Source organism: Ovis aries, chromosome 7, assembly GCF_016772045.2.
Source record: "Ovis aries strain OAR_USU_Benz2616 breed Rambouillet chromosome 7, ARS-UI_Ramb_v3.0, whole genome shotgun sequence".
Lineage (NCBI taxonomy): Eukaryota > Metazoa > Chordata > Mammalia > Artiodactyla > Bovidae > Ovis > Ovis aries.
In genome coordinates this window covers 12,832,881-12,855,195 of record NC_056060.1, presented here as the reverse complement: position 1 = coordinate 12,855,195, position 22,315 = coordinate 12,832,881, and the positions used below count along the sequence as shown (strand labels likewise).

At 50.0% G+C, this 22,315-nt stretch overlaps 1 protein-coding gene across 16 annotated transcripts in view; it reads left to right on the top strand.

Annotated features, from left to right (window-relative positions):
• MEGF11 (multiple EGF like domains 11) overlaps nucleotides 1–22,315 on the top strand; it is a 398,161-nt gene that overhangs the window by 281,345 nt on the left and 94,501 nt on the right. For all 16 annotated transcript variants that reach the window (XR_006060297.2, XR_006060298.2, XM_027971510.3 and 13 more), the window contains 2 exons: nucleotides 20,323–20,569; nucleotides 22,113–22,233. Coding sequence is in view for 14 of the 16 variants with exons in the window: in XM_027971510.3 (XP_027827311.2) it covers nucleotides 20,323–20,569; nucleotides 22,113–22,233 (368 nt within the window). In the remaining 2 variants the exon portion in view is untranslated. The remainder of the gene's footprint in view (nucleotides 1–20,322; nucleotides 20,570–22,112; nucleotides 22,234–22,315) is intronic.

Below are 22,315 nucleotides of genomic sequence, written 5' to 3'. Positions count from 1 at the left end.
ATTCTCCAGGGAAGAATATTGGAGTAGGTTGCCATGCCCTCCTCCAGAGGATCTTCTCGACCCAGGGATCAAACTCTCATCTCTTACATCTCTTGCACTGGCAGGCAGGTTCTTCATCACTAGCACCACCTGGGAATCCCCCTGATGCCCATAGTAGCACCTTCTAAGTTCTCTGTGGTCTGTATCAAACCGTGGGGGAAAAACTTGTCTGGGACTCTTCTCAGCTTTGTGAGTGTCCAGACCCCACCCCCACCCAGAGAACTCTGCTGAGGAGCTTGCCTTCTGTTTGCTCATTTTAATAAGATCGTTCCCTCTCTTGATCTTGAGTGATGACAGGTAGCCAACTAGAACTAACTACAATGTTAACTTTGCCTTGAAAGCCTCCACCTGCTCCCCAACTGGAGACAGCTTGAGTCATGAGCTCATTAAGCAACAGAAGCCTGTCTCCCCATCGCCTGGATACCAGCAAGAAAACCCATAATAGACCTGCTTTTACGTTGAGTTGAAAGAGCATCACTCACCCAGTCCTAAACAACTTGCTTTCAGCCCCTCCCCTTCTCCCCTCCCGCATTCAATTAGCTGCCAATTAGGCATCAAGGGTTCCCTAGCCTCCTGCCAGCCCCTGACCTGAAACAGGAGAGGACCTCAGAGCTCTCAGCCCAGGTTCAAAGGCATTTTGATTGTGTGCCTGAGTTTACCCCCACTCTCTTCACTTGGGCCTGGCTTCCTTTCAAAGTGAAATGCTTTAAAGGGAAAAGAAAAGAAAACCACACACACTGGGGAGGCCCACTGGGACCCCTCTGGTTCAAACATCCAGTTCAGAGGGCCTCCCGATCACCCTCCCACACAGCTCCCAGCACATCCTGGGATTCAGCTCACCTACGCCTCCCACTCCAACCCCTTTGGCTCCTAGTCACTGGGGGGCAGGGGGATGGAAGGGAAAGGTGGGTAGAGCAGAGGAAAGGAGGCTGGGAGTGGGGAGGGAGGCAGTAAAGATGGAAATGGAGACAGATAGAAATGGGGGAACATCAGAGGATGCACCTGCTAAGTCTCCGGTCCTCTCTGGGGAGGCTGAGCTACAGATGAGAGTCACCTTTGTGGTCCTTCAGCTGCCAAGGAATCTGATGCTTGGTAACGAAGAACAGCATCCTCTACTGGATTCTGGGGTAGAATCGCAATCATTCCAGCCTGGGGAAACGGCCCCTCTCCTTCAGTTTCTAAGCCCTTCTCCCCCTTTATACCAGCCAGGCAGGGCTGTTAGGTACAGGTGTTCAGGCTGTGCGCAGCAGAAAGCTGACATGGAGGGACTCTTGTGGAGGAGGGAGTGTTGGATGAATGTGGGGAATCCAGCCCTCGAAGCAGCCCTGGAGGAGCCTCTCGCACACACAGTCAGAGGTGCGCACTGCCTGGAGGCTGCTCCAGTCCTGACTCCTCCGAGCCACGCCCCAAGATCCCTTCCCTAGCGAGCTGTGCTGTGCTTAGTCGCTCAGTCATGTCCGACTCTGCAACCCCATGGACTGCAGCCCGCCAGGCTCCTCTGTCCACGGGATTCTCCAGGCAAGAGTACTGGAATGGGTTGCCATGCCCTCCTCAGGGGATCTTCCCAACCCAGGGATTGAACCCAGGTCTCCGGCATTGCAGGCGGATTCTTTACCAGCTGAGCTACAGGGAAGTTCCTCCTAGTGAGCTATCTGAGGCCAAATTTCTGTCCCCACCACCCAACTCTAAAGAAGGTAGAGATGCTCCAAAGAAACCCTCCTACCAATTGTCTCCCTATAGCCCATGATGACATCCCTGCCTCCAGGCCTCTGCTCATGCTGCTGTCTCCAGCCTCCTCCACCACTCTCCCTTATGCCTAAGTCCTTCTTTCAGGCCTAGGGAGTCCCACCTCCTCCCTGAAGCCTTCCCCGCCCTGGGGGCCACACCTTCTGTGTGTCCCTGAAGTTCACAGAGTGGGCATTTGCCCTGGGCATTAGCTCCTTTCTTATGTGTCACTGTGACTACCATCCCCTCCCATCCCAAGCCCCTGGTCACGAGGACTGAGGGCAGGAGCCATGCCCCCTTTTCATCCCCAGCTCCTGAACCGTTTCTTACATCGATTTGTTGGTTTGCTCATTGAATCACCATACAGTAATACGGGCCTCCCAACACACAGCAGACAGCCTGCTGGTCACTGCATGTACAGTGGGGAACCAAGTGGACTTGCGGCCTAACAGAGACGCCCTCGCTTCCCCAGGCCACTTATAGCAAGGCAGCAAAGGCTACCGTGACAAACAGCTGTGGCTCTGCCACGGGCACAATCCATGGAGCCAGTGGGACGTGGGGCAGAAAGAATACCCACCCTGCCGTCCTCCACCAGGGCAGGAGCAAGGGGTTAATGGAGAAATGCCCTGGCTCTCTTGCCCCTCGGTTGGGATAACTCCACTCTGTGTGCTTGGTTATCTGCCAGAAGTCCAGGTGGATTAACAACTGCTGCTCTGCGTCTTCCTTCTTTCCCCCTCACCACGGAGTCACCTTAGGGTCTGTTTCCGCGGAAGCACAAACCAAATCCCTCCCTGAAGGTGGAGTTGAGGACAAGTCATGTGATGATGATAATGGCCTATTATTAATCCAGCTCAACTCCCTGTGAGTGTACCCCCACACGATACCTGGATCAATGGCTTTGTTCATTCATTTTTTCATCTCCACACTTTCTGGGAGGGTTTGTTACACAGTACTGAGCACCTTGCAAGTTGTTAAGTGAGGTACTTTTACACCATACACTGACCCCAGCTCTCTCCGGCCTGTAAGACCCATTGTATAGGTGAGGTGAGGAAGCTAAGTCTCAAAGGGCAATTACAGCTTGCCCAGGGTCACACAGGTGGTAAGAAGCAGAGCTGGGATTTGAACCCAGGTCTGTGTGATTCCAAAGCTCTGAGGCCTGATGGGTAAGCATCCACTTCAAACAAGGCAAACAGCAGTAGCCACAATGAGTTTAGAGTGATGGGGAGAAGGAGGGTTCCTGAAAGCTTCCCTGAGGGAGAGGCATTTAATCTGAGTCTTAATGGATGGGAGGGTTTCGAGAGATGGAGAAGTTTCCTGGGCGGGGTCTGTAAGGCTTTAAGGAGTGAGTCCCACGTGAAGGACAAGGAGAGTTTCTCCAGAGTAGGCTGAGCCACCCTCCACCGGATAGAATGAGGGGTACTGAGGCCCAGGCCACTTTTGCTAAGTTCAGCTCATTAGATTCCCTCTAAAACCCCAGGCCTCTGTGGGCTCAAAGGGTGTTCCAGAAGCTTCGAGTGTAAATATCCCGCTTAATGAAGCCACCTGCCACTGCCCACTGCAGGCCACACCCGTGGTCATCAGAAATTCAAGAGTCATTAACCACGTTCCGTTTGCTTGTGAGCTGCTGTGTTTCTCACCAGCTGACTGACTGGGAAATCAGCTCCCAGAGAGGCCCTGGCCTTCCCTGCAGCCCTGAGTCTCCTCCTAGCTGCTCACAGCTGCACGGGGGTGCCCACCACCTTGTAACGGGACTCTCACCTCTCGACTTCTGGCAAATGCAGCACTCACATTTAGGGATGGCTGAGACAGTCTTCAGGAGTCATTGCTTGATGCCCAGAGACATAAAGGACAACAAGGGGACTATATTTAGTCCCCGGAGGTGGGCACATAATCTGTGAGATCTCAGCCTGTGTGTGCTGTTAGCACATTTTCCGAGTCACCTAGATGCTCAAGCGTGGAGCTGCCCCACTGGTGCTTCTCCCCATTCATGCCCAGCTGTCTCCTGCCTGGTGGGATGATGAGGGAAGCCTCTCAGAGGCACCAGGCAGAACGGGGCTCGTGTTCACCCCCTCCACCCACGTCCTCCTAAACCAGAAGGTCCTGGCTGACCCAGGGTGTTGATGGGCTGCATAGAGGGACCATGTCCCTCCTGGCTCAGGGTTGAAAGTCCTGCCCACAGGGAGTCCTGCTTGCCTGCTTTCATAGAGTCCTGGTGAACCCTCCAAGAGCGTCCCATTGCTCTCAAGAGAAAAGCCCAGCTCCTGTCGCAGGCACACCTGGCCCGTCTGCCTCATGGAGTCCCTCCCTCCCCCACTTCTCTCAGAACTTACCAGCCAGGCTGCTCCCTTCCAGGCTCGGGTCTGCCAACCTTTCCCCACCTCAGGGCATCTGCCCACGCTCTTACTTCTACCCCGAAGGCTCTAACTGTCACCAGGACTGCCTTCTTCTCATCCTTCAGCTCTTAGCATATATGTCGCCTCCCCTTGACCTCTCAATGAACCCCTATCTTCATTTACCATCAAGGTATTGTTTGCACCTCCATACCTTTGTTGTAGCTTATGATTCTTGTTAATGGACTCACTTGTTGAGCAAGGGTTTATTGAGCATCTATTGTATGCCAGATGCTGTCCTAGGTGCTGGGGATGCAGAAGTGAAGGAAATAACTCCTGGGGAGCTGACATCCTAGTGGGAGTCCCTGACAGAAAACAAAAAGGTGAAAATACATATATGGTACAGTGATTATGTAACATCAGATAGAATAAGTTCATGAAAGAAAAAATAAAGCCAGGGGATGGAGAAGACAACTTGGAGAGGATGGTCCATGAAGGCCCTCAGGAGGTGCTGTTTGAACAAAGGCCAAAATAGAGGCCTTTACTGCTTTTTTTTTAAATATTGGCTATATTCACTATGTTACACAATGTATTCTTTTTTAATTTTTATTTATTTACTTACTCTTGGCTGTGCTAGGCCTTTGTTGCTGACATGGCTTTCTCTCCTTGTGGCAAGCAGGGGCTACTCTAGCTGTGGTGCGTGGGCCTCTCTCTGCAGCGGCTCCTCTTGTTGCGGCGCGCAGGCTCAGTAGTTGCGTGGCGCGCAGGCTTAGCTGCTCTGCGACGTGTGGAATGTTTCCAGGCCAGGAGCGGAACCCATGTCCCCTGCATTGGCAGGTGGATTCCTAACCACTGGGCCACCAGGGAAGTCCCTTTACTGTTTCTTGTCTGTCTCCACTCCTGGACTATAAGCTCCTTGAAGGGACCCTGGATGCTTTATTCCCCACTTGATCCACAGTGCCTGGTGCTCAGTAAAGCCTTATGAAGTGAGTGAACAAATGGACAGCTGACCAGACCGCCTGCCACTGCCGCAGAAGCATCTTTCCTTCACTTCATCAGCAGACCCCAGGAGCAGCTGGTCCCCGTCCTTTGATAATAACTCTCAATAGACAGGAAGGCCATTTGTCACTCCGCCCTCAGGTCTTCTCTCTCCAGGGAAACTGGAGGTCCTCACCCAGCTGTGATGGATAGAGTGTCCTCTGACTGGCAGGCTCAGCTGGGAGCTGCTCTCAGAGTCCCTCCCTATGCAGGGACAAATGGACCATGACACGTTGACACAAATAGCAAGATGGGATTCCTGCTGATAGGTGGGTCCTGTGTTGAGTGACCTCACTGGGGACGTGGTACCAGGGAGAATGGTGGATGGGATCAGGGCCTAAAGATGTGGAATCTCAGCTCTCCAAAGTAGGCAGGGGCCTTGGGCAAGCAGCTTTGTTTCTCTGGCCCTATCCATCTGAGTAATGGGAGTACCAATGTTTGGTCTGATGACCTGTAAAGCATAAAGGTGCTTTGGAAAGTCAAGGGTGTACAGATAAGCAGAGTTATTCCAAATAACAAGTAATTTGTGCAAAGCCTTTAAAGATTAGTTGCATAAAGCAAGGCAAACCTGCATGTGTTGTCTTTATTGTCAAAATTCTATTTATGCCTATAATTCAGTGGGTGCCTGTGAGCAGAAATTCAGAGCACACACATGTGCCGCAAGATTCAATGCTTATTTCCTCTGGCTTTGCTATTCTCTCCATCGCCGAGTCTTTGTCTCTGATAGTTTCTCCAGGTGATTCGGAGATCACAGCGTGTCTGAAATGCAGGGAAGCTTAGGGCTCCTCTAGTGCTGCCCCTTAATTTTATGATGAGGAAATTGAAGGCCAAAGAAGATAGGTGATTTGCCTAAGGCCACACAGCTGGTGGCCATAACCCCAAGATAAGACCAGAGGCCAGGAAAGGATGGAGGGTGGAGGCTCTCCTTAGGCATGATATCACTTCGTGTTTCCTCAACTGACAGTGGACATTATGGGGGCGGGCGGGGGTGGGGGGGGGTTGCTGTTCAGTTGCTGACTTTTTGCAACCTCATGAACTTCAGCAGGCCAAGCTCCCTTGTCATTCACTATCTCCTGGAGTTTGCTCAAACTCAGTCTATTGAGTTATTGATTCCATTTAACCATCTCACCCTCTGTCATCCCTTTCTCTTGCTCTCAATCTTTCCCAGCATCAGGGTCTTTTCCAATCAAAACGCGGTCTACTGGAGAAGGGAATGCCAAACCACATCTGTAGTCTTGCCCTGAGAATCCAATGAACAGTATGAAAAAGCAATAAGATAGGGAGTTGTTGGGAGGATTCAATGAGATACTACTTATAAAGAATTCAGACAGAGGTTCATCGATAACAGGGCTTACTCTGTGTTACCTGCTACTGTCCTGACCATACCAGCAAGCGCCAACGTCACCACACAGCCATTCTGATCAGTGGGTGCCCTGCCCTACCAGTTATTGAGTATTCTTAGTGGTCACATTCATTTCCAAGCCCCTAGCCTTTTAAGCAGCACAGTAGTTCATAGGACTTCCCAGAAAAGACAGAGAGGACAGAAACTTTGCCCAGCCTGGTCTCCAGTAAAACCGCCTGTAAACCGATCTTGGTTTGCTCGCATCCCTCCTCTGAGCTGTGTTCTAGCCCGTGCCATTCGGGGTGATTTTCTGTGGACCCGAAGTCCAGGACCTGTCGCTGGCCAGTGATAAGTAAAAATATCGATTGTAAACGTTTAGAAACTTGCAGCTGTTTGGACAGCACTGTGAGAGCCAAGCCTGCGGTTGGTGGACTCCTCTGCTGAGCAGGACATAGCTGTGTGAGTGTGTCAGAGGCTCATGGAGAGGCCCACGTGGTGTGACCGTGGAGTCATGCCCAGGTAGGACCATGCGTCTCAGATGGATTGGAAAACAAAACTGTTCCTTTCCCAAGGATAGTTTGAGAAGCCATGATCTAGCCTTCCTTCAGTGAAGCAGACTCCTCAGCCTGCTCACCAGACCTTCTGCGGTCGGGCTGTGTGTACCCAACTCCCCCACTGAGGGCCGCTCTCCGCTCTGAATTCTCCCTCCCTGCCCTCGCAGCCCACCACTCACAGTGTCTTCCCCTTACTTTCCCACCTATTGAAATCTTATCCCTCTTTCTAGATCCGAAGCCAAATCCTCTCTCTTCCCTAAGGCCCTCCAAGGTCCCCCCCACTACCCCCCCAATCTTCCCGTGCCCTTTCACCTCCAGCAAGCGCTGCTCCCAGCCTGTCTCACGTGGTCTACAGCTGCTGCCTATGTGCCTGACCTGGGTCACTCTGTGGCCCCTGAGGACCAGCTGGGCCTCCCAGCCTTTTGAAGCCCCCCCCCGAATCTAGACCTTACATCTAAACAGTTTTCAACAAATGCCAGCCCAGCTGATCCAAAGCACCAAGGGTACCAGTCGGCTCCAGGTGCTACCTTTGCCAAGAGGAGAAATGGCTCAGATGTGAACCCATTACATTGGAACAGTCATGGCGTAAGCCCTGCAGGACCACCACTACGTCTGCGGCTGAGAGCAGCCTTCCGTCAGGCCTCTGGGGTGTGACATCAGCTCTCAGGATGAGCGGCTGGGCAGAGGGTTGCAGGTCCATCCTGGCCCTGGCCCGCAGCTGACTCTCCACATGACTCTCCAGACTGCCTGGCCCAGCTTATCACCTCAACTTGCTCAGCTGGCTCCTTGTGCCCGTGACCCAGGAACAGCTCTACACAACCTCGCCACCCTCCTCCTGCCCATCTGATGAGAAAGACCCCCTCCATCATGAACAGGGAACAAGTGAGCCTGGCTCTAGCTCAGAAATGCTCTTTGGCCTCACTAGGGAAGCCAGCCTCCACTTTCGCTGCGTCTTTTCCTGCTTTCCACATATTCCCTGTGGTGACAGTGCCAGAAAGTTCCGTCAGAACAGGGACCCCACGTGCCCCTCTGACTGCTTCTCATCAGTGTCCATTGCAGAGCTGGCTGGAGGTGGCTGCTCACTGGATCAGTGTCCATTGCAGAGCGGGCTGGAGGTGGCTGCTCACTGGGTCGGTGTCCATTGCAGAGCTGGCTGGAGGTGGCTGCTCACTGGATCAGTGTCCATTGCAGAGCTGGCTGGAGGTGGCTGCTCACTGGGTGAGACGGAGGAGAAGGCACTACCTTAAACTGCAGCAAGAAATTCCTCAGCTAGACCAATGGAAGAGCTTTCTGACTGTGAGAGGAATTAAACAGACATTTAAAGGCAGAAAAGATTGTAGAAGATGGGATCCCCCCACCGGCTCCATTCAGCAGCTTAACCCTTTGTCCTTGGGGGAGAACCCAGAGGAAAACCCAGCCAGCTCTGGAGCCGTGGAGGTGGGCCGTCCAGAGCCCCTGTCATGGCCCCAGCCGCAGGCATAGGACCCTTTGGACTCTGCAGATTGCAGCTCACACCCACTCATCTAGGCTACTCCTATCTCCCTGCCATGGGAGGCGCCGAGGCCTGGGTGGGCGGTGCCTTCCACAGCACATGACAGCGCCTGAGACGGGTGCTGACCTCCCTGTGTGCAGCGAGTCAGAGTGAAAGACTCGATGGGAAGCGGCGGATGAGGCTGTGGGATGAGTTCACACCTCATGGGAGACAGACTTGTACCCCATGACCTTCCGATGTCCTTTCCCGCTCGCCCTGCATCTTCCTCAGACCCCACATCTGGGGGTCCCACTCCCACCCCACAGAGCTTCACCAAATTCGCTTTGATTCCCAACCTCTCCCCCAGCTCCCCAGCCCGGGGTTTGCTCTGGAGCTTTGAAACGGGGGTGAAGGCTGGGCCCCACTGGGGAGGGTGCCCGCCTGGGCAGCGGGACCCCTGGCTGGTCTGTGTGTCTTTGCCGCCTTTGAAAGGCCCTTCCAAAGAGGTAATTTCTTTGTGCGCAGACATGATTTATGAGACTTTCTAGGCAAATTGCAGAGATAAATGGTCTTTGGGGCTGGGAAGCTTCAAAGGCAGTGATGCAGGCAGATCAGAGGGAGCCAGGCAGCTGGGAGCTGGGGCCTCATTAAAAGCCTCTGGTATGGGGAAGGAGGCAGGAGGCTTTGAGCAGAGCCGGGGAACCTCAGGCCGGCCCCTGGCCCATTTGCTGCAGCCCCAGCTTACCGCCCTGTACCTCACTGACTCCACGGCTGAAGTGCAGGAGGCATGAGTGCTGGGACCACCGAAGTGCATTTATCCAGAGGCGGGTGCTGCCCAGGGCAGAGGCTTTGAGGGCAGAGGAGAGTGGCACATGAATTCTGGAGTCGGCTCTGGGACAGAAGGGGGAGATAGGGCAGGGAGTCCACGAGTCAGCACCAGCCTCTGCTCCAGGGACCTCACAGGCCTGGGGTCTCACCCCCGAGCCTGTCACTGATGACCTGGAATCCCTCTTTCACTCTGGTCTCAATATCCTCTGTGTATAAGGACAGCGCAGGTGTAAACGAGTTCTGCTGTGCCTCCCATCCAATGCTCTCTGGTTCAAGGCCCTATTTTCAAATGTCCCCATCTGAGAAACAGGCCAGAGACCACACTGGCTGCGAGGTGATGGGTGAGTCGCCTAACCACACTTGACCTTGGTTCCTTCCTCTAGAGGATGTGGATAATCATAGCTATGGTGAAGAGTCACGGTTTAAACTGCACAAGTACCTACTGCCAAGTACCCCACACCTAGTTTTCTTCCGCCTTACCTGAACCACACGATATCGCAGTAGTCTTTGTCTGGAACAGTCCCTGTGAAGTTGATAAACTTGATTTCCACACCTTCCCATCTCCTCTCCCCGAAAGCAGGTTAACACACATGCACATACGTCCTTCCTAATCTGGAGCCTGGGTCTGCTAATTGCTGCTTGAATGTTCACAGATAACTGGGGTATGAATGGCTGGCAATGCCCCGTGATGTCACCGACACCCTCCCACACACTGTGTTACAAACGTGGGGTGATGTGCAGTTTAACAGGGGATTGCCTCAGACGCTGAGGAATGGAGTCCTACCAGGGCAAGGCCAGGCAGCCTCGGCAGTATCTTGAAGCAGGCGTTCAGGGCTGATTTCCAGATGCATCTATCCACAGAAAGATGCAGGGTGCTGTCTTCTCGCACCTGTCTGATATTCTGATGGTGTGATATCTGGTTAAAATGGACTTGGTTGCCTGGAGCTGTGGTGGAAGCTGTGGCGATGAAGATGGGGAAGGTAATGAGACAAAGCCACTGATTTTGCTCAGGGCGTTTTGATGTACCTACTGGCTTCGTTCCCTCCTCCTGCCCTGTTACCCAAGACCCAGCCAGCACCCAAGCCCTCTGACCTGAGAACAGGCAGTCTTTCTAGTTGTAGCTGCCCCAGCAACAGCCTTTCCAGCACCCCTCCATCATCCCCAGTCCTGACGGGCCAGTGTTTCTGGTTGCTTGTCTAGTTCTCAAATCAGCTATTAGAACATAGTGAGTGCTCAAATGTTGTTTGACAAGCAAATAAATGAGCCTAACTCATCACCCTGAAGCTGGTTTGGGGGGTTGGAAAGAGTTTTAGATCGACCTGAAAAAGTAGTTTCAAATCTAGTTCTCCATTGTGATCACAGGTAAATCACTTGGCCCCTCTGATCAGTTTCCTGACTTGGGAATTGTAGAGGGTACACAAGATACCCGCCGAAACAGAGGGCTAAGACAACCTGTCTGACTCTGAACTCTGCCTTTTGGAGTTTGGGGTACCTTTCCCCCCAAAGGAGACATTTGTCAATATCTGGAGACATTCTTGGTTGTGGAGGAGCAGGTGCCACCAGCATCCAGTGGGTGAAGGCCAAGGATGCTAGCAAGCATCCTATAGTGCACAGGACACTCCCATGACAAAGAATTTTCTGGCCCCAAATGTCAATCATGCTGAGACTGAGAAACTCTGATTTACTTATTTCATGTCTTTGAGCCTCAATTTTCTTAGTTGAAAATGGGGTAATAATCCACCTCACACCAATTCAGTTCTGTTCAGTCACTCAGTCATGTCCAACTCTTGGCAACCCCATGAGCTGAAGCACACCAGGCCTCCCTGTCCATCACCAACTCCTGGAGTCCACCCAAACCCATGTCCATTGAGTCGGTGATGCCATCCAACCATCTCATCCTCTGTCGTCCCCTTCTCCTCCTGCCCTCAATCTTTCCCAGCATCAGGGTCTTTTCAAATGAGTCAGCTCTTCACATCAGGTGGCCAAAGTATTGGAGTCTCAGCTTCAACATCAGTCCTTCCAATGAACACCAGGACTGACCTCCTTTAGGATGGACTGGTTGGATCTCCTTGCAGTCCAAGGGACTGTCAGGCGTCTTCTCCAACACCACAGTTCAAAAGCAAGGTTTATCTTAAATCCTCTTTGAAACAAGGCAAGGTATGAACTAACGGCACAGGTTTAGTAAAAGGATTAGGTGAAACAACCCCATGAGAATACAGATGATCCAATAGGAGGCTCACGGGGTTAGGGTTTTGCTGTGTGTGTGTTTAGTCCTCCACCACGGCGGCCTTCGGGAACCAGCGGAAATGGAGAGGCAGCCTGCATTCCACGCAGCCATGGCGGATTCTGCCTTCCCTCAACAGGAGATGTAGACAGCATGGTTAAATAACACAGAGTAACAGATGTAATAAACAGATCACTAAGAGCTAATGGTACATCATTATAATCCTGTGCTGTAGGCATCTGCTAGGCTTAGGGACTGTGTCAGGAGATTTGGGCTTTAATCTACAGCACCTTAGTCTATTAATATTTAATTCCAGCCGTTTAAGTGGTGGAGAGATAGGGAACAGAGCCATGGCTTGGCTCAGAGCCTGGGTAACCACCTCGAACTTTCCTTTCCACACAAGGGCAAACATACCGTCTACCCTGTCCCCTCTGGCTTGTTCTCAAGTGGGGACAGTGAGCAACCGAGCATAGACTCACCCCAGAAGGGGAAGAGACCCCAGCACATACCTACTGGTGTTTATTTTTTTTTCTTTTCCACTCTGGTTTCTCACAGGATATTGAATATAGTTCCCTGTGCTATATAATAGGACCTTGATGTTTATTTGGTCTATATACAATAGTTTGATTTGCTAACCCCAAACCCCAATCCAACTCTCCCCCATCCCATACTGATGTTTCTTACTCTGCAGCTAAAGTTCCAATATTTTGGCTACCTGTTGTGAAAAGCTGACTCACTGGAAAAGACTTTGATGCTGGGGAAGCTTGAGGGCAGGAGGAGAAGGGGGCGACAGAGTATGAGGTGGCTGGATGGCATCATTGACTCAGTGGACATAAATTTGATCAAAGCTCAGGAGTTGGTGTTGGACAGGGAAGCCTGGCGTGCTGCAGTCCATGGGATCACAGTCGGACATGACTGAGTGACTGAACAACAACGACAACAAATACAGACACCCCCGGCACTTGGAGGGCATAGTTCTTCGTTGTGCAGTGAGCTGATCACTTGTGACAGCCTAATCCCTCCCTCCCCCATCTCCAGGTGCCCTCTTGGGGAGGGTGACCCACTCTGAACAAGAACCACTGGTCCAAATCTGTCATTTTCCGCACAAGAACACAGAGGCCCAGAGAGGAGCAGGGTCTGTCCAAGATTGTCCAGCGTCGGCTCCAACCCACCCTTTAATGCTCCCTCCAAACTGCGTCTTGGGTCTGGAAAAAGCAGACAGGCTTGGCCTGTGAGGATTTGCCGGGGCTTTTATTGGGGCCAGTCAGTAGACAAACAGCCCTGCTCACTGGGAAGTGACTTGATTTAGCAGCTGAAATGGCTTCCAGCGGCTGCTGCACTGTCTGCCTCCACGCCTGCTGCTTTGTAAAGTCAGGAGTAATCCCATGAACTGGCAGCTCGCCCACTTCTTCTCGGGGTGGGTGGAGGCATGGGGACTAAGACGAGCAGACTCTGGGCCGTGGGCCATTCCTGGGATATGCTCTGACTTTCACTGCTAAGGAGGAGGGTGCATGGGGAGCTTGGTCCAGACTCATGTACAGGCCAGGGCAGCTCAGGGCCATTGGGTTCCAAGTTCCTTTCTACCTCTTGACCTTCACATCAGCAGGCAGTCCTCCTCCTTGCTAAGTCTCAGGATTGCCATCTCTGGAATGGGAGGAACCATCCATCTCTCCCATCCCCCACTCCTCAGACTCAGCATCCTCCTGCACATCTCCCTGAAAGGACCCATGAGAACGCAGATCACCCTAAAGACAGTAGTCCTCACCTGCTGAGCTTTTTAAAGTGCCCTGTCCTTGGGCCCTGCCACTCCAGAATAATTATATCAGAATGTCCAGGGCTGAAACCTAGGCCGGAGAGGTTTTCAGAACCCCCAGGGTAATGCTGACAAGCAGCCAGGCAGAAGAGCACTGTCTGAGGACATGAGTGACTAGGGGAGGCTCTGGGTCACTGGAGAAGGGCCGGCCAAACACCCTTGTTGGCACAACCGGATGGCCTGGGCCCAGCTCTGGGGTGGACAATGGGCGAGACTGTGTGTGCGCGTGGGGGACAGGGGAACTCACCCCAGCTCCCCCTGCTGTAACCCACGGGGACCCCAAAGCTAGTAGAGACACCTAAATCTGCTTATATAGAAGCGGTGACAAAAAAGCAATGGTCAACCAAGTTATTGTTCCTAATAGACAAAGGCAATAAAGGCATAAAAACACAGCAAATTGTGCCTTTAATAAGTGATCTTTAGGGGCTTATTATCTAAGAAGGTCCTTGAGACACCCATGTTCATAGTGTCATTATTGACAATAGCCAAACTGTGAAAAGAACCCAAGTGTACCTCAAGAGGTGCATGGATAAACAAAACGTGGCAGATAGTAGAATACTATTCAGTCATAAAAAGGGGTGAAATACAGGTATGTGCAACATTGTGGAACAGCCTTGAAAACGGTATGCTCAATGATAGACGCCAGACAAAAAAGGACTAATTTTGTATGATTCCATTTATGTGAAATTTTGTATGATTCCATTTATGTGACACATCTAGTTGAAGCAAATTCATAGAGACAGAAGGTAGATTAGAAGCTGCCGGATGGGAGGAGGGGATGCGGAGTTATTGCTTCATGGTTCCAGAGTTCCAGTTGAGGGTGATGGCAAAGTTTCGGAAATAGCGGTGATAGCTGCTTAACACCCTGAGTGTCATTAATGCTGCTGAATTGACTGCATATTTAAAAATGATTCAAATGGCTAAATGTATGTTATCTGTGTTATATGACAATAGAAAAAGTTCAGAAGAAATAAATTATCTGAAGAGGATAAAATTACAGGAAATAGGGCCAGTCATGAGAAACCTAGGCTTTACGACCACCACTCCCACCTGAACCAGTTCCTGGATAAGACCCTTGTGGAAAATAAGCCTCTGTTCTCACATCTTCCTGTGAGTCATCCACGGTGACCATCTCAGCCCAGGCTGGCCACCAACATCCCACGTCCCCTCTTCCATCAACACCAGGCCATGCCCAGCAGGACAGCAGGGGTTAGAGCTCAAATACCTAGTCACTCCCCAGCTGCATGACCTTGGACAAGATTGTTCACCTCCCTGGCCTCTGTTTCCTAATCTGCAAAATGGGGGTGTAAATAGCACCAGCTATAAAGGGATTGTTGTGAGAATAAACAATATTTTTAATGAGATTTTATTGATTTATAGGCTCCTGTTCTTTTTTTATGTTGATTTATTCACTTGACTTTGTTGGGTCTTAGCTTCAGCGTGTGGGATCTTCACTGCAGCACTGACTCTTCAGTTGTGGCACATGGGTTCCAGAGCGTGTGGGCTCAGTAGCTGTGGCACACAGGCTTAGCTGCTCCGCAGCAATGTAGGATCTTAGTTCTCCAACCAGGGATCAAACCTGCGTCCCCAGCGTTGCAAGAGAGATTCTTAACCACTGGACTATCAGGGAAGTCTCCTGTTGTGAGAATTGAGAAATTTTACTTTACGCGTTTATCTTATGGCCTGGCACGTATTCACTGCTCCTTCGAGTGTTGTTAGAAATTTGAAAGTATGTCTGCACTGAAGGTCAGAGGTTGAGAGAGAGAGATGTATCCCCTCCCCTTGTGGGGGCGGGGGAGCACCCAGACCTGGGCCCCACAGCACAGAGAGGTCAGCTGGGGAGGCACGGGCCGAGAAGGGCAAGAGTTGGCCGGACTAAAGGAACAGAACAAGCAGGCCACAGACTTTCGGGTGCCCCTAAGCCCTCACTCACTGTCCAGAGAAGATAACCTGCTTGAAAAATTCACCCAACGCCAAATATAATTAGGAGGAGCATCTGTGACTGAAACAGAAAAACAGTCGGCGAGGGGGTGACATTCCAAGGCCAAACTGGAAAGAGTTTGCGATTGTCTGTGAAAGAATGCGAAGTCCTGTTGTAATTTTAATAATGATAGTTTTTATTCACCTTCAACAGGGTAGATAATTGACTTACTGCCTCATTTCTCTGTCATTGTAGGGAATGAGGTGTTTTTAAGTAGATTTTCTAAGATAACTGAAGCTTATCCCTGTGAACCCTAACTTTTTTTTTTCCACTTAATCACTCTAGAGGGAATGTCTACGGAATGGATTACACACTTCCCTGCCTCCTTAATCAGAATATTCTAAATTGAATGGAACTACTTCCTGTCAATTTAGGTGTGAGGGGTTATTTCCTTTTATGTAGTGACTTCGAGTTACTTTGCTTTTTCAGTCTACAGATGTTTTCTGTTTATTTCATGGGCTCCTACCGTGAATAGAGCTCTTGCTTCTTTTTTTTTTTTTTGAAGCCACATAAAACACACATACACACATATAAACACACCATATATGCAAGTACACACACACTCACACCCCTAGTCTGTGATCTGAGAACCCAGACCAGGCTTAATGGAACTCCATTTCCATGCTCTCTAATGCCCTGAACTGCCCTTATCATGGCACTTTCATAGCATCCCATAAATGCTGCTCCCGAGGCTGTGTCCCCACTCGATTGTAACTCCAAGAGGGTGGGACACTTTCTGACCCTAGTAGGCGTTTGGTAAATATTGGCTGAATGAACAAGTAAAAGAATGACAGCACCCAAGTGCTAGTCCATGGACTTCATGAAAATACCCAGATCCCTCATCAGAGACATAGTTTCACTTCTTACTGGGTTTTGGTTGTGACGCAGTGAATGGAGGTGCCTTCTGATAAGTGAAATTAACTGTCTGTCCTGGGATGCACCAAGGACTAGCTGGCTCTGGACTCCAACAGTTCAATACAGAGCCAAGGTCTGAGGGCAGTGACCTGGCCTACCCTTGACTATAACCTCGGGCGATCACATAATTTCCCTGACCCTTTATTTCCTTATCTGTAAAAATGGAGAAATAATAAAATCTAATTCACACCGTTTTAAGTGTCACAAGTGAGCATTTAAAATGTGGTGGTTATTATTACTACAATGGAATCACATCATATGTATGTTAAACTCAGGCAAATTTAGCTATATGTGCTTGGCAACAAAAAGAGAGAAAGAAATGATGCACTAGGTAATTCTGCTCATCTTTCCATTCACTGGGCAGATGTTCCAGAGAGAAGGTGATGTGGGAGACACGTGACTGCTGCGTGCTCCCCCGCTCTCTGTCCTAGGAGCCTCTTACAGTGTGAGTGCAGCTTGTGATGATAACTGTACTCAGTTTTTTATTGAGATATAACTGACATATAACTTTATATTAGTTTCAGGTCACAGCAAAATGATTTGACGTTTGTATATATTGTGAAATAATCACCACTGTAGGTGTAGTTAATATCACATGCAGTTACAAATTTTTTTCTTGTGATAAGAACTTTCAAGATCTTCTCTTTTAAGCAACTCTCAAATATACAGTACAGAATTATAAACTATAGTCACCATGCTGTATGTTACATCCCCTGAACTTACTTATCTTATAACTGGAAGTTGGTACCTTTTGACCACCTTGCCCCCTTTACCCACTACTTACCTTTGACAACTACCAAACTGTTCTCTGTATCTATGAGCTCTATTTTTGTTCATTGCTTTTTAGACTCCGCAGATAAGTGAGATTGTATGGTATTTGTCTTTCTCTGTCTGACTTATTTCACTTAGCATAATGCCCTCAATGTCTACACACATTGTCACAAATAGCAAGATTTCCTTCTTTTCTGTGGCTGAATAATATTGTTTTGTAGGTGTGTGGGTATACACATGTATGTGTGTATACGTGTGTGCGTGTATACGTGTGTATGTGTGTGTATACAGATTTTCTTTATCCATTCACCCACTGATGAACATTAGGTTGCTTCTGTATCTTGGCTTGCATGAATAACTCTGCAATGACCATGGGGATGCAAATATCTTTTCAAGTTAGTGTTTTCATTTCTTTCGGATACATACCCAGGGGTAGAATTGCTGGATTGTATGGTCGTTCTATTTTTAAGTTTTGGGGGAACCTCCATACCGTTTTCTATAGTGGCTGTACCAGCTTACATTCCCACCAATGCACAAAAGTTTCTTTTTCTCCACATCTTTGCAAACACTTGCTATTTCTTGTCTTTTGGATAGTAACCCACCAGGTGTGAAGTAATATCTTAGTGTGGTTTTGACTTGCATTTCCCTGATAATTACGAGCACCTATTCAAGTACCTATTGGTCATCTGCATGTTTTCTTTGTAAAAATGTCTATTTAGATCCTCTGTCCATTTTTTTAATCAGATTGTTTGGGGTTGAGTTTTTATTTATTTTGCGACTTAGTTGTAAAAGTTCTTTGTATATTTCAGATATTAACCCCTTATCAGATACGCAATTTGCAAATATTTTCTCCCTTTGGTAGTTTGCCTTTTCATTGTGCTGGTTTCCTTTGCTGCATAGAAGCTTTATAGTTTAATGTAGCCCCACTTGATTTTGCTTCAGTTGCCTTTGCTTTTAGGGTCAACTCCAAAAAATCATCGCTGAGACCAATATCAAGGAGATTATTACCTATGTTGTCTTTAGGGGTTCTTTGGTTCTGGTCCTACATTCAAGTCTCTAATCCATTTTGAGTTGATTTTTACATGCGGTGTAAGATAGAGGCCCAGTTTCATTCTTTCGGATGTGGCTGTGCAGTTTTTTCAACACCATGTATTGAAGAGACTCCCGTCTATCGGGTCGCACAGAGTCGGACACGACTGAAGCGACTTAGCAGCAGCAGCAGCAGCCCTTTACCCACTGTATATTCTTGGCCCCTTGGTCGTGAGTTAATTGACTATATATGCATGGGTTTCTTCTGGGCTCTTTTTCTGTCTTTACACCGGTGTCATACTCTTTGCGTTACTATAGCTTTGTTTGGAATTAGAAAGTGTTATGCTTTCTTCTTTCTCAAGACTGCTTTGGCTATCAGACTTGGTTTTTGCCTCACTCACTGTAGTACCAAGTGGAAAATGCAGGGTGAGGCCTACTCAGACTTTGGCAGCTCAGCTTGTATGTGTATTGGGGGGCGCAATGAAACAGGGATGAGGCAAGATAGGGTGATTGGGATTCCAGGCCTAGGGTGGTTCCATCTACTAAAAGTGATGGACGCGATGCAGGATACAGCATGCTTGGGGCTGGTACACAGGGATGACCCAGAGAGATGTTATGGGGAGGGAGGTGGGAGGGGGGTTCACGTTTGGGAACGCATGTACACCCATGGTGGATTCATGTCAATGTATGGCAAAACCAATACAGAGTTGTAAAGTAAAATAAAGTAAAAATTAAAATTAATTTAAAAAAGAAAAGTAAAAGTGATGGACAGTTTCCATGACTTTGACCACTTGACTTTGGTTAGCAAGTGGGAGGTAATGGAGGAGGATTGGTGGGGCTACTAAAGTGATTCTCCATCAACCTTGTGGTCCCAAAGAGCCCATGGACTCATTGGCTTCACTGGAACCTTGTGCTTTTGTCTGTATCCAACACTTGGGTACCACTGTCTGTTTGCTCATACTGAGCCTCCCCTGGGACACCTTCCCCAATCCCACTCGCCTGCCCCCTTTTCTTTCTGGGTGTCTAAACCCTAGAATCACTGGAGCACAAAGGCCAACTAACCATCTCACTGTCTTCAGGCAGTAGGATCTCTAGCCATTCCAGTTTGCCCAGCACTGAGAGATTTCTCAGAATGAGGGATTTTCCATGGTTTAACACAGGACATTTTGGTCATTCTGATAGACAAGTGAGACATCTTTTATGGTCCACTTCAGGGGCCATCTCTTCTAGGAAGGTGCCTGATTACTTAGCTGGGAGCAGTGTTTTTCTCCATTGAACATCTCCTAGTACAGTATTCATGCCTGTCCTTGCCTGAACTCCACATGCACCCCTACTCCAGGATTTGAGAGAATGAGGTTAGAGTCGAGGACATCTTGTTGTTGTGTGTCTTGTATGCGTCAGGTGAGGGTCAGGCTAGGAAGTGGTACCAGGCTGGCCGGCCTACCTGAAGACTGCCATTCAGCCCCTCTCTGCAGCCACAGAGTGTGAATTTCTGCAAAGCTGGCTCAGCTATCACTCTGTGAAACATTTAATTACACATAAAGATCTTCACGGCTGTCTGTCACCTCCCAGGGAAACATTTCTTGTTCCTGCCCCTTCTGAAGTCAGCTGCTTAGAAAGTAATGAGATTGAACTGAAGATGAAGGAAGCAGGGGGTGTCGGCATTACTGGTGGGGAGACGCAGCGTGAAAGGGAGATGGGAAGGGTGACAGGGAGTGGAGCCCAGGGAAGGGCAGGGAGTTTGGAGACGTGTTCACAGAGAGTGAGATGCAAGCCTTGAGACAAAGTAATGTTTCAGGAAGAGATGGAAAGAGAGAGATGGGAGCTGGGCTGGGGCAGCTCCAAGAAGGGGAGTAGCGTCGCAGAGAAGAGAGGAGGCAGACTGGAAGAGAAAGGGCCTGGCTGAGAGGAAGAGAGAGCCTACCAAGTAGAGTTTGGCAAAGGTTAAATAGTTTATGGTTTCAGAGTTCCAGTACAGAAGAAGGGTTTGGGAGACTGGATTGACCAGTCTTGGTTGGACTGGAATGACCCTGACTAAGAGAAGCATTGAGAAAAGAAGCTTCTGAGCTTGTTTGATCGTTTAGGGGAGGGGGGTAGAGGTTGATGACCAGCTGATGGAGGCTATTGGTGAATGCTCCCACTGGAACCCCCTTGCTGCCTCCTGTCCAGGGAAGAGTGATGCAGAGACGGGAAGGCTGGTCCCAGCCCCCATCCGGAGAGTCCACGGGGATCCTTCTGCCCTGACCCGCTCCTCTCTTACAGGCTGCGATAGCGACCACTGGGGCCCTCATTGCAGCAACCGGTGCCAGTGCCAGAACGGGGCCCTGTGCAACCCCATCACAGGCGCCTGTGTGTGCGCTGCCGGCTTCCGAGGCTGGCGCTGCGAGGAGCTCTGCGCGCCGGGCACCCACGGCAAGGGCTGCCAGCTGCCGTGCCAGTGCCGCCACGGCGCCAGCTGTGACCCCCGCACGGGCGAGTGCCTCTGCGCGCCCGGCTACACCGGTGTCTAGTGAGTAAAGCCCACATGGGACGCATGCAGAGGGGTGGCTGGGAGGGTAAGATGGGGAAACTCGAGAAGGATCAAGAAAGCCCTGGCTGTAAAATCTCCTGCGCTCTGGTCCCAAGTCCTGCAGAGGCTGAACTCCCAGGCCTCACCCGCACAGGCCTCAGATCCCTGCTGTCCAGGGCCCAGGGTGACTGGAACTGGCTTGGAGGACTTGGGATGGATGCTCTCATGGTGGGAGAAGCTGGCTAAACCTTCTTCTAGGAGACCCTTCCTGATCTGGGCTCCAGATTTTGGCTTGGAATTCTCTTCTGATCATAACCCAAGTGCCATTACTGAGCCTTCCAGGCCATTTGAGACCGACGGGGTGAGGGCCCTGGGCAGATATCACGCTTAGATTTGGGAAGATCACTGTGCCTGGTCCTCTTCCCCTGCTTTTTTCCCTCATCCAGTTTTCAGGAGAGGGAGTCTGCCTGGACAGGATAGTTGTGACCCCTCAGAGGCAAGATTGACATTCTCCTCGCCACCCTTTTTCCTTTTTTCAAAATCGATTTTATTGCAGCCAAAACAGTGGAATTAACTGTATATAATAAGCTATTATATATATATATATATATATATATACACATTTTAAGTTATAGGGAATAAAGTTTATTTTGGCAGAGAGTGTTAAACAAAATTAAAGTTGCATACATTAGTAACATAACTCAACATCTTTAATTTGGTATAAGTGTGACACATTTTCTTGCTTTCCTGTGATCTGCTAAATCACCATAACCTAAACTGCTTTATAAAACTGATACACTGAAATTTAACTTTACTGGTTTCGCTTACGCTCTAATTCTAAACAAAACTTTTCATAGGCTTTTCAAACTTATCAAAGGCTCAGTGGCTGCCTCAACAGCCCTAGATCCTGAGGGAGCACCCAAGCAATCTGGCCACAGATACATCTCTGATGGAGGGTATCCCCTGCCCCCATATCTGACCAGCTCCAGGGCCAAGGCATTGAGCTCAGGCCCAAGAAGACCACATGCAGAGCCTCCCCTGCATCTCAGCAGTGCCCAGTCCTTCTAGAGAAGCCTGTTGTGGGGGCTGAGAGCCTTCCAGAGCCTGGAAGAGAGTGGAGGCCTGCCCCACATTCCCTCTCTTTCAGAATCTAGGCAGATTCTCGAAGGTTGGACGCATGGCTACGTCTCATGGCCTTTGTTTGCACTGTTCCTTCTGCCTGGCTTGGCCTTCCTCCCCTTCTCCCGGTGAAACTAACTTTACCTTCAAGACTCAAGTAAAATGCCTCCCTCTTAGGGAAGATTTCCTCTGCTTTCCCACCCCAAAAGAGCCCTCTTCTTTATACCGAAAGCCCTTAAGTCATCTCCCGTACTGACCCAAGCACACAGCCTCCAAGGACACTACTGAGTCCCTCTTTCCCCTCCTGGGCTTGTGCCTAGTATAGTTCATATCGACCAGGAACTCACTAACTTCTAGGGAGCCCAGGAGCCTTGGGACTGGCTTTGCATGCTGCCGCCTCTCACACCTCTGCTTCTCTCTGCAGCTGCGAGGAGCTCTGCCCGCCTGGGAGCCATGGGGCTCACTGTGAGCTGCGCTGCCCCTGCCAGAATGGGGGTACCTGCCACCACATCACTGGGGAGTGTGCCTGCCCTCCAGGCTGGACGGTAGGTGGCCCTGCAGGATCTGGGTGGGGCTCTGTAAGAGGTCTGAGCATCCCTGGTTCATATGCACCCTGGAGAACTAAAT